Source organism: Dermochelys coriacea, chromosome 1, assembly GCF_009764565.3.
Source record: "Dermochelys coriacea isolate rDerCor1 chromosome 1, rDerCor1.pri.v4, whole genome shotgun sequence".
NCBI lineage: Eukaryota > Metazoa > Chordata > Testudines > Dermochelyidae > Dermochelys > Dermochelys coriacea.
In genome coordinates, this window is record NC_050068.2 from 266022861 (window position 1) to 266035805 (window position 12945).

At 38.9% G+C, this 12945-nt stretch overlaps 1 protein-coding gene across 1 annotated transcript in view; it reads right to left on the minus strand.

Annotated features, from left to right (window-relative positions):
• Nucleotides 1-12945, minus strand: part of ANO4 (anoctamin 4) — a 307889-nt gene that overhangs the window by 44781 nt on the left and 250163 nt on the right. The window contains 4 exon segments of the mRNA XM_043491471.1: nucleotides 1756-1853; nucleotides 6099-6156; nucleotides 7205-7316; nucleotides 8914-8950. Of these exon segments, the coding sequence (XP_043347406.1) occupies nucleotides 1756-1853; nucleotides 6099-6156; nucleotides 7205-7316; nucleotides 8914-8950 (305 nt within the window).

Sequence of the window (12945 nt, forward strand, 5' to 3'; positions counted from 1 at the left end):
GGCAGCTCAGCCAGCCGGGGGATCGGGCTGGCCACTGGAGCAGCACGCAGCTGCATAGGGCACCAGGAAATTTGTGGCAATTTGGTGCCCCAAATTTCCTGGTGGCCTACGCAGCTGCATACTTTGCGCATGGGTAAGGACGGCCCTGACTGAATGCCTCTGTAAACTCCTCACACTTCCTCAACTTTGTGCTGGAACTCTAAAGTGGAGGCACCAACAAAAGAACACTATTTCAGGGCGCTGGAACAATTTGTATTGTGGGGAGTGATAAGAGCCATTGAACCAAACTGTAAACCCTGTATATGATGGAAACCACTTCAAGCCTGGGGGTGCTGCAGCACCCCCTGCACCCGTAGTTCCAGCACCTATGCATTACTTCTATTAAATCTTGCAACCCTTTTAAACTGATCTCTTCCCATCTCCTGCTCATCTCTTCTGTAATCTCCCTCTCGGCTTTTCATTAGGTTTCAAGGTAATCGTTAATGGGTGCCAGAAAGATTGAACTAGAGTGTCAAAAACTGTCAAAAGAGGTGGGGAGTGGAAAGAGAAGCAACAAAGTTGTGGCTGTTTTTTCTAACTACAGTAATTCCTCAAACTGGAGCTGAATGTGACTGTTTGCTACAGCATCATGGCATGCTGAGGAGAGAACTGTGAAACAGAAGGAAAAAAGACAGGTTTCAGAGTAGCAGCCGTGTTAGTCTGTATTCGCAAAAAGAAAAAGAGAACTTATGGCACCTTAGAGACTAACAAATTTGTTAGAGCGTAAGCTTTCGTGAGGTACAGCTGCATCTGATGAAGTGAGCTGTAGCTCATGAAAGCTTATGCTCTAATAAATTTGTTAGTCTCTAAGGTGCCACAAGAAGGAAAAAAGAGAGAGTACTCAACACCTTGCTTGCCAAGTAGGTAGTGTTTTGGGGCAATTTACTCAAAAGTCTACATGGTTCTGTTCAGCAAGGGCTAAGGCTGCTTAAAAGAATTGCTATGAATGTGATGTGGCTTCTACAGCCCCAGAGACTGAAATCTCCATTACACTGCACTGGCTCTGCTGTGGTTTCTGCAGCACAGCAAATTGATGTGAACAGTGGTACTTTGCAAGGGTACAAATATTTACAGAGCTGATTTCTCTCTCACTTGCTAATTTGCCCCCAGTGGCCTGCCACTTCGTTGATTTGTATTGCCAATTGTCTATAACAATCCATTAAATATTAAACCCAGGCACCGTTAAATGAAATAACAGAAGTCCCTTTTAGCTTGAACAAAGCCTAGTGTTACCATATACATTGTCAGTAAACGTGGCCAAGTCAGTACATTTGTCTACTTGCACATTTTTGACTGCCTGTGTGCCAGCAATGCACTTTTTCTGGCTCACACCTCTCCTTTCAGGTATCCTATGTCACCCGACAAGGAGAAATCTACTTAGAACTTAGTGCTACAGACTAAAAAACATGCATCTAACATTTCAGTGTAGGGAATAGAGCAGTGGTACAGAAACAGATGTTTTTAAATTGGAAAATACCATAACTTCAAAAATGAAATATTTTCTAATAATGTATTATTTCTATTTTCATTTCTGTAGACTTTGTCCTATGTAAATAATTATCCATCTGGAAATATATGAGAAGAGTTCTTCACTGTGTTTAGGTGTGATACTATAATTACTGTTGTATTCTTCTCCCATTTAAGAAAATCAGAAGGTAATAATGAAAAGAATATTTTTCTGTGACCTATGTAAAGGTAGGCAGTATATTTACTTACGGGTAGCCCAGTTCCATGAAATTATTCCAGGTCTGCTTTAGCACCATTATAATACCCATTTGCATACAGAGATCAATAAGGCATCCACTAGGGTGGCACTGCAGAGTAAAGAAAAAAAAAGAGTGGTTTAAAGAAGCAGAAATCATTCTGATTCTTTTAATCCTTTTGGATTTGCAGAAATGAATGTATAGTAATTTATAAAACTTTTAAAGAAGCTTTCATTTTTACTATTTTAACGTAAACCCAAAGGAGCAGGTAAGTCCTTTAAGTCCAGTCTCTAGCATCCTGCCTTGGCCAGAACCAGATGCTTAGGATGAAGGCAACACAGTGGCCACAATAGCCCACTGTGTAATTCTGAATGGATCTGATGAAAAGCCTATTAAAGAGAATGGGAGTTATTCTATGGACTTCAGTAGGCTTTGGATCAGGCAGTGTATGCTGTAAGGAATAGGGAGGAAATTTCTGTTGACACCGCAGACAGTTAGTTTACACCTAAAATGCAGGATTTGTACATTATTAATTATTATTATTATTTAGTATTTGACTCAAGTTAATGTCTTGTAATGAGATACTTAAGACTCTGGACATCAAGTGATTGCTTGCCAGTTTTTCTTCCTGAGTATCTGCTACTATCTGGAGTGATTTGGGTTTGACTTGGGCTGGATGCTCAGCTATTGTAAATTGGTGTAGCTCCATATACTTATCATTGTAAGAAGTAGAGAGGTCTGAGAACTCACTGCACTGATTAGCCCTTACTGTTCTCAGACCAACATTTTGCACAATTGACTATCCTGACAAAACAGGGGTATCAAAGCTGAATCAGTGAACAGTGTGTGCCGTATAGACAGACCAGAATAATTCTTCTCTGATACAGAAATATTCCAGTTTCATTTTAGTAGAGAAAAACTTCACAATAATTCATATAGTGACCTTCTGATGGGAACTGTTTTCCATTGTACAATGAGCTGAGATTTCCCTGTTTATTTTTCTCTATTGAGTTCACTGAAGCCTACCTTAAGTCAACAAGGTTGGCAAATAGATTTTTTAAAATCAACCCCACTCAGCATTATAAAGAGGTTAAATTAAAGCAAACAGAGAACGTAGATAATCCCTCTTTTGGTTTAACATCATCTTTATATTTTGACAGGAGTTAGTCACATGAGTAAACTCAGCCCTAGGGTAAGATGGAGCAACTCTATCAAAGTCAGTGGTGTTTCACTTGCTTACAATAGACCTGAATTTGGCCACTGATGTTGAACAAGGGGATCTCAGTAGGACAATGCCCTTACCCCTGGTATCAGTTAAAGGCTTGTCAGAAGTTGTTTTTGATATATATCTCGATATTATATTCTCACCCATGTATATAGAATCATAGAACTATAATGATAGAAGGGACTGCAAGGGTCATCTAGTCTAAATCCTAAATAAGGCTGGTCAGAGATATTGTTGATAAGAATGGGCCCTCTATATTGGAAAGAATAATACTGCATCTTTTTGCCAGACTGTCTTTTGCAGCCCAACTTGAGAAAGGCATTTACTGATCTATAAAGGAATATATCAGCTAGCTCACTTATTTCAAACACACACACACACACACACACAATTTTGCTTTGGCTACATTTTGGAGTAGGTCTATTTTGATGGAGGAGACTGAGAACATTAACTTTCCAGCTGTCCACTTATGACTTTTTTTGTTCCCTGGACTGTACAGCTACTCAAGTAATAAAAAAAACTGATGTGTGAATAAGCAACTTGCATTAAGAACATGTGTTGTCAATTGTAGGATCATTCTAGTCATTATTCACAAGTATTTGGATAACCTCTAATTCTATTAAGGCCAGTGGGTGGGGGATTTGGAAGTGATCATGAATTCATGCTGGCAGCATGTAACCTGTTACTCAAGATTTGCCATTTGTCATTCATTTGTGAAAATGTTTGTCATTCAGCTAAAAAAACAGGGACAAAACCATGTGACTTGGGTGACCAAATATTAACGTTGGAGACTCTGACTTATTCACACGCTGCCAACTGTTCATTTACAATATCCATCAGCTATTTTTGAACTCTGAATATATTTATAAAAATGGGATTGTTTTTTGTGTGAATTGCAAAGCCAGCCCCCCTCATGCCTCACCGTTGTATTTGGTAAGCACTGATTACTATTACTACTGGGAAGCTTGCTCAGTTGCTTTGACTTATTTTTGAGTGGATTTTGTTTGCTTTGGATCTGAGGCTGCAGGTCAGTAATGCTGTTAGGGGCTTATTCCTTCACCCACTCACTTCCCTGGTCCTTCTCACATGAACAGAGAGCAACAATACCCGAAGTCCAAAGGTGCAAAGAATTAGATGTTTATTGGGGTGAACCTCCAGCAAGCAATTATTCCAATTTCCTTCCTTAGTGTCCCCTGCCCCAGCTCCGACACCACAAAACCTTGCTTGTGTCCCTGTTCCCATTCCCCCCTTTAGCAAAACGTGATTCCAATTTCCTCCCCCTTACCAAAACATGATTCCAATTCCCCCAACCCCATTCCCCGTACCCATTCCCCCCCGTTACTTCCTGACGGACTACAGACTATATAGTAAAACTTGAGTTCTGCTTAGCTATACCTTAACCAATCATTTGACTGAAATTTAACTAACCAATCCTAACATATTGTAACATGATTATCCAACCAATTATATCCCACCACCTTAATTAGTTTACACCCAGCAAAATTAATTATACAGCAGACAGAAACAATCACAGAACCAGACAGAGACCATGCAAATAAGCAGTAGTAAAGTGGGAACTATAATGACAAAACAATATAGCAGTGAGGATTTCATAACTACTTCTATAAAGACATAAGGGTTTCCCAGCTGTGTCTATTGATAAGTGAGTTCTTACCGAACAGAAAACTACCAAACTAAATTTCCTTTTACATCTGCTAGACTCTTCACTTTCTCTGGAGGTGATAGATCAGATCACCTAACAGCCCCAGCCCACTAGTTCAATGTGACTAGTTTGGAATGTGAGGATGTGACCATACACTTCCTAGCTTATAGAAAAAAGAACAGGAGTACTTGTGGCACCTTAGAGACTAACAAATTTATTAGTGCATAAGCTTTCATGGGCGACAGCCCACTTCATCGGATGCATAGAATGGAACATATAGTAAGAAGAGATATATATACACACACACACACACACACACACACACACACACAGAGAAAGTGGAAGTTGCCATACAAACTGTAAGAGGCTAATTAATTAAGATGAGCTATTATCAGCAGGAGAAAAAAAAAACTTTTGTGGTGATAATCAAGATGGTCCATTTAGACAGTTGACAAGAAGGTGTGAGGATACTTAACCTGAGGAAATAGATTCAATATGTGTAATGACCCAGCCACTCCCAATCTCTATTCAAACCCAAGTTAATAGTATCTAGTTTGCATATTAATTCAAGCTCAGCAGTTTCTCGTTGGAGTCTGTTTTTGAAGCTAATAGCTCATCTTAATTAATTAGACTCTTACAGTTTTTATGGCAACTTCCACCTTCTCTGTATGTGTGTATATATCTTACTATATGTTCCATTCTATGCATCTGACGAAGTGAGTTGTAGCCCACGAAAGCTTATGTGCTAATAAATTTGTTAGTCTCTAAGGTGCCACAAGTCCTCCTGTTCTTTTTGCAGATACAGACTAACACAGCTGCTACTCTGATTCCTAGCTTATGGCTGCCTCTGCTGCTTAGCCAAAGGCCTTAGCCTCAGAACAGGGCCTCAGACTGTCACAATAAGAGAAGGCCCTTACATCGGCAGACAGTGATTTTGATTCTTTCTTTTATACCTCTATAACTAGCTAAGTGATAAGAATACACCTACATTCTTAGAGTATAGGCCTTTTCAGACAGGCCTGAATATCTATATCCTAACAAATGCAACAAGAACTAGACCTCTATTTTTTGACTGTGTGGAAAAGAGTATTTTAGAGGTGAAAAATGACCCAGATTCATGTCTGAATTGATTCATATTGAGGATGAACAATAGAAAGCATCTGATATTTGTTTACATGATTAAAAAAGAGAAATCAAGTTGAGGCCATTTATTAATGTCACCCAAATATAATACATAGACCCCAAAAGCTAAGGGTTAAAAAACATGTTATCAATATGGAAATGTCTTTCTGAAGCAGGTGAAGAGGAATTCAATAAATGGTGTAGTGTCAGAGAGCTCCTGGAAACTCAATGATGCATTCAAAATAACCTAAGCAGGGGGCCAGAGTCTGCTGTTGCTCACATCCTGTGCCATCCATGGGCTTCAATCTGATTACCCCTAAAAGCCTGAGAGTTACAGAGTACTCACTTCTTCCAGTCTCCATCTGTTTATCAGCCTCAAGTAGGCACCAGGGTGTCCTGTAAATCTTCAACATAAGAGCAAACATCAGCTATTTCTTACTAGATCTCTGTTCAGAATCTTAGAAAAAAAGCTCAATGTAGTTGTTTTAACTCCATTTTCCCAAACAGGATTGATTTAAATATCAAAGATGTAATTATGCAGAATGATTTGAAGGATCTCTAATATAATTTATGTTAAGAGCTAAGCAAATTTTCATCTGTGCTTTAGCTAAATGCCTACATTCTAATACTTGATATTTCATTCTCTGATGTTCAGCAGGTAGGAAGAGCAGAATATCAAGACTGAGTAACACTGTCAGGAGAACTTTGCTTTGAAGCTCCATTTTGAACTGCTTTACAATGTGTTATTACTGGCTGGAAAGAGACCATGAAATGCAAAACCCCCGTCTGGTCCACTTCCTTTCGACGTAATGAAAAATTTGGTGTCATACTTCCTGTGAATCCAGTGAAAACATGTTTTCACCAAGGGTGCAAATTTTTCACAGTTATACTGTTTATTCGCTCAAACAATTAGCTCAGTTAATGGGTAATTCAAATCTGCTCACACGCCTTTCTGATTTCTGTGGGGAACAAACAGGAACAGACATGCAAAGATTTCTCTTATTTTCAGCAGAAAAAGCAAATTCCATCACTTATAATAATTATGAATTTGCGGCAAACTGGCCTAAGTATACATAAGGTGAACCAAAAGTTACTTAGATTTCAGGGGATAGAGATGAAATGACAAAATGTTAAGTTCTTCTTTTATCTGTATAAATTATACATATAAAAAGTAGAGCAAAGCGACCTGCAAATGTCTTATCAGCTGAAGACATTAGTTCTCTGCAGTGGAATTTTTAGAATTTAGTATGAAGGAAATGTCTAAGAATGGGATCTACATATTCCATACCTTTTTAAAGGAAAATCTAAATTTAAACTTTTTTCCTTTGCTAACTTGGACTTTGCAATTGAGCAAGCGTGATCATATGGGCCCATTTTGTTTCATTAATGGCATTATCATTTTCTTCTTTGCTCTCTGTCCCAAGCACAGAGTGAGCAGATACTAATTCTTACCTTCCCAAGAAGAATGCTATATAAAAGGTAGAGCTGTTCAGATTGACAAACTGAAAAAGAAACATTTTCAAAGTGAAGCTGTTCTCCCACTCAGACTCAGTCCGAGGCTGCTCTGTGAGTAAAGAAAACAGAGTTTGAGAGGTTTAATCAGATTAGGAGTTTTACTACACTGAGGAACTGCAGGCACTTTTTAGAGCTGGCAAAGCTGCCTGCTGGTCTCAATTTATAAGAGGACAGTAGAATTTGTATAAAAAAATAATCCACAGCAAGCGGGCTTGTAAAAACTCTTACAAACCTCATCTGATGTTTTATAGCTGGCTATGCAAGATTACAGGCGATTATAAGAAATAGTTTGCCAGTTTGCTAGAGGTAATTAGAGGTAACATTCAATTTCCTTCATTTGAACACAAAATAGACAACTCCTGGATTCTTCCATGTACTATAAACTGAGCTGCTCTTCTGTTGTTTTCATTTCTTCAGTCTACTACAATTAGATTAGCAGAATGCACACTAGTATGCAGCATGATATATTCTCAACTTGAAGCAGACTTCGCACACAACTGAAACAAATGCTTTCTTCATGGTTCTTTTTAATTATTATTTTCATTGCTGTAGCATCAGGGAACCTCAACCTTGCCTCAGTATAGCACTGTACTAGACACTATACTAACACAAATCCCTGATCCAGAGCTCATACTCTAGGATTTAGACAAAATTCATTGAAACAGGTGGATAAATAAGGAAGGAGTAGGGAGCGGTAGCCACAATATCCAGACCCTTGATTCCCATTCTGAGCAGTGCTCAAAACTAGATTTAAAACAGTCAACACTTGTTGTGCTATGTCTACACACCTTGCCCAGTCCTGCGAATGCTTGCCAGTACTGGGCATGGTATTTACTATTCTGAGTAGCCCCACAGACTTCAGTAGGAGTATTTGCAGTAATACGCACTATGGGCCAGATTTTCAGAAGCGCTGAGTGCCCACAACACTAGCTAAAGCTGACAGAAGCTGTGGGTAGGCAACATCTCTGAAAATCAGGCCCTGTGGTAAACATATGCTTAACTGAGTCCTTAGCATTTAAGATATTTAGGACAGGAATCGTGGGCCAGATCTTTAGCAGGTGTAAACTGTCATAGCTCCATGGGCTTCAACTGAGCTCTGACAGGTAACACAAATTAAGGATCTGGGCCCATTACTTTAATTTGTCTGTGAATCACCATGCACAGAAAATAGAGATTACCCTTTTCCTCTCCCAGCTGCAGCATCTCAGATCAGAGCTTCATTTCCATAGTATCTAGGAATTAAAGCTCAGACAGGAATCAGGCTGGACATAGCTGGGAGAGGACGGGGAAGAGAGAGCAGTGTTCTTGTTAATAGGCAACATCAGGTTTGAAGGTGGGACTTGAAATTAAATGTTGTATTGATAGATGGATATTTTGAAAAACTATAAACGCAGGTATAAATGTGGTTAGAAACACAGTACAATATTTTAAAAACATGTATTATTTTAACCTAGGCAGCATTTTGTAAATGTGACTGGGATACTGATTCAGGGAGAAATCCTGCACCTAGTGAAGTCAATGGCAAAACTCCAGCTGGCTTCAATGGAGCTAGGATTTCATGCTCAATATTTAGAACAAAGCAAGAGCTGAAGTATAAACCAAAATCAATAAAATATTATTTCAGTTGTATATTTATCACCACTTACCTAAATTTGTCAGAAGAAGAGCAACTTTTTCATACAACTGCAACAAATAAGAAACAACTTCTCAAAAATGTGACCAGCTCAGTTTAACATCATTAACAATATAGATCTGTTTTCTAGGATGAACAACAATTATTCCATTTTAAAACTGAAATTCTGATCATCGTTTGGTAAAATTTGTTGGCATTGTGATAACCGTAATACTACTTAACTATAATGTGGTGCCTTTCATCCATAGAAGCACTTTACAAAGGAGGAGAGTTATCATTATCCCCTTGTACAGATGTGGTGCAGAAAGCTTAAGTAATTTGTCCAAGGTCTGTAATGACAACTGGATCTACAAATTTACCTTTAGTTGTCAATTTAACAAATACTGATGGGAAAAGGTTTAAAAGTGAGAGAGACAGACTGAACTTGTCCAAACAAAAAGGCCTACTGATATCACTGAAGGACTTTGATAAGATCATACTTGGTAAACAAGAAAAGTGTGGAACCAAAAATCAGTGAACCAAAATTGGTGTGTCAGTTGGTGGACAAAATAATAAGAGGACAAGATATTCCACCCATCACTCCCCTTTTGGATCCTCAAAGAAACCTTTTTTGGGGGGGGGGAACGCTGGCTACTGTGTTGCTGGCTGACTGAAAGACAAAGAAGGGGAAGGAGCAAGCTTCACCATCATGGCTGCGACCCCTTCCATCTCCTGGGATCTCAGGACCCAGTGTGACACCAATGGACCTTCTTCTTCCTAATCCTAAGAGATGTCCTGACTTGACCAGGGCAGAGAGAGAAGGACCCAGATGACATCACCTCCTCCACCGGCTTTGGCTAAATCCAACACTACCTGGGATGAAAGACTTTGTCAGACACTCACATCCATTCAGTGTGCCCTTTCCCTTCTCTAACTTATTTATCCTTTTCCTACCCATCTCCTTCTGCCTTCTGTTTGGTAAGGCTCTGGCTTAGCAAACCAAAACTATATATTTTGCAACACTGCTGTAAGCCAGTGACCAGAAAGGCATCTAAATGCAATGCCCTAAACAGCCTGATGCTGGCATGAGTTTGCAGGGCTTTGGAGTGACTGATTAAAACTGTGTGCTGGGCCTGTTTTCTTCCAACATTGAGGCTGCACGTGAGAGTCAACACCAGAAACTTCTCTTTGTTCTTCTCTTTCCCCTTATGCGTGTGTGTCTTGTTTTTCCTTCTAGGAAATGGGATCAGACTTTAACAACAGTAACAACAGCAGCTTCCGCCATCTCAACTAACTTCTTTTCTTTTTCCCAAAAGGGCAGTTACTAACATCTTTAAAACCAACTAACAGACGGTCAAACAAGGTCCCCCCCCCCCAAGGGCTTTACAGCTAAAGGGAACAAGGGATGTTGTGTTAAGTTAGGCTGTCACTTTAACTTTACATTTCAAATGCCTTAACAACTGTTTTTCTTCTTTTTCTGTATCTTTAGTAAAAGGATTTTTAATGGTGCATTTGACATGGTAGCAAGCAAGCTGATGTCTCTGTAAACCCAACCCTGTTTGTTTGACACTGTTTAATGTTGGACAGTGAGAGGGTCTTGTTAATACCTTTGACTCTTTGGGCCCTTTATTCCCTCTAAATTAATACAAGTCAGAAACCAGGTAATTGGCAGAGCCAGGAATAAAACCCAGGTTTCTTCATTCTCAGATCAATGCCATATTCATTGGCCCATGTTCTCTCCTACACCTGAGTGAAATCATTAATTTTCACCTTGGAAATCTTTGACATTGAAACTGAAAAGTGTGTGGATTTTAATTAAAAGTTTAGCACTGTGTTCCATCTGTAAAAAGTCATTTAATTCTGCAAATGCAAGGGAAATTATGGAAAACTTAACAAGCAAATTAGTCCTAACAAAAAAAGACCTTGTCTGTCTCTCTTTGGGAGAGAGACATAGGAGGTCAGAGAACATCACTGTTGCCAAATGCGTTTCTTTATTCAGAACCACTGATGTTCTTCTAAATCCTTATTAGCACTGATAGCAGGAACCATGGTCTCAAATTCCTCTAAAAGACTGCTAACTTATTTAATTGAGAAGCTTTGACATGAGTTAGTATTTATGCAGTGGTGAACATACAACATACTATATAAATGTACAGAATTCATTTTTATTATAAAACTAAATCACTGTATCCATTTTTCTCAAATGGTATTACCCTTTCTACTGATCTGGGGCCAGATCCTGCATGGTGTTGAGTGTCCTCAATTCCTATAGACATTAATGGGAGTTGAGGGGACACAACACCTCTTCAAAGAGCTCAACATCTTCCAGGATTGGGCCTTTAGTTTCCAAAGTGTACCCATCCCTTTTTATACAATTCCTTTTATACAGTTCCTTTTTATACAATTTACTTTATAAACTGTTGTTAAGGTTTAGTGAGTTATACACAGACTACATATTAAACTAGCTGCTTAGGAATTCAAGTCATTTGAAATTCTATCATAGCTATTAACATTTCTCCTGTGGAGCTTTCTGCCTTGTCTGAAATAAGCAGTGGTGATCTGAATCCTTTTTTAAAAAAAAAAAAAAAAATTGAAAAGGTGGTCTCTTTCCAGCTTTAAAAGCACTTCCCTATGGAGAATATAAAAGTGCTAGAGGGCCGTGTGTTTGATTCCGTGCCAGGATCAGGGTGAGTGCCCATTTACAGATCTTCAATGACCTGCATGTCTGTGTGTGAATATTATGTTTTGTTGTTATTCCTCCTGGATCAGACAGTGTTTGCGATTCTGTTAACGATGCTTGGAACTGTTTTTCTCAGACTACAGTTTATCACTACAAATCTCAAAGGGCTTCATTTAGGATCCCATTTTATTCAGTGTTCATTCAGTGTTCTTTGGGTGATATTATCGATATGAACAGGCTTTACTACCCAAGATGAAGCTTGTGATTGCTCTCAGATCAGGCTGCATGATTAACTGGGAGACAGTCAGCTTGAATGTCATCGAATCTTGTCAAGATGAATGCGTAACTATATTATCCATCCAGCTCTCAAAGCATCCAACCTAGAAGTTGATTGACCCAGAGCTTTCCCCGATGCTTATATCAGACAGGTTGTGAAAGTGTATTAGAGTCTTTGGCTGCAGTCCATGTTGTCTTACAAGGATTCCCAGACTGTTCTAAACATCTTTTTTCTTTTCTCACTTCAAGTTCTGTTTATATTAATCTCTCTTTGCTTGCCCCATGCGACTTTTCTTCATTTTTATGTGCTCACAGCTTGTATAGGACTTAACTGTCTGATCACTCATGGGAGCCAGAAGCTGTTAGTATTTTAGAAGATCTCCATTAGTTGCCTATTGTAACCCACTACCTATTGTAACTCAGTGTGGAAGGCAAAAGGTTAAGTTCAAAACCTCATCACCTCCTTAAAAGATGTTTCATAGTCATGCTTTAGTATACTTATGGGATCTCGTTTTCGCTGGTCCTCACCTTATTTTCCAGTTCACAGACAATATTTATTTCTTGTTAGTACCTGTAAGGTTTAAGAAGTTTTCTTGCAATACTCCACTTGATAAGTCAGAAAAAAAAATCAACAAGGAACCTATTCATGGCTTTTTCCATTATTTTAATTTTTGCCCCTTAACAGTAGAAGTCTTTGGAAGATAGAAAGTGAAATCTACTTCTGTTCTGAGTTGTTTCATTGCTGCCTCAGTGCACAGATGTTTGGAAGTTTGGTGGTCAGTTCTTTGCTGACAGAGGTATACACTGACTTATGTTTATTCTTCATAATGCCTATCACATGATCTAGGCATCCCCCCCCAAAAAAAATTAAAAGCCACAGACTTTAAATAAAATACATTTAAAAACTTTTACAAACGGAGTCCTCAGACCAACTTCCCAACTCACTATTGGTCTCTATCCTATCTTTCTCCCTCCAATTTCTCAATCAACTCTCCCCTTTCTCTTCCTTGGGAAATGCATGGGAAACCAGACAAATCTTTCAGCTTGTCCTAAAGGACACCAAATGCAGGCTTGAGTGTGAAAAGGAGAAGTGAGTTCCTGTGGTGATGG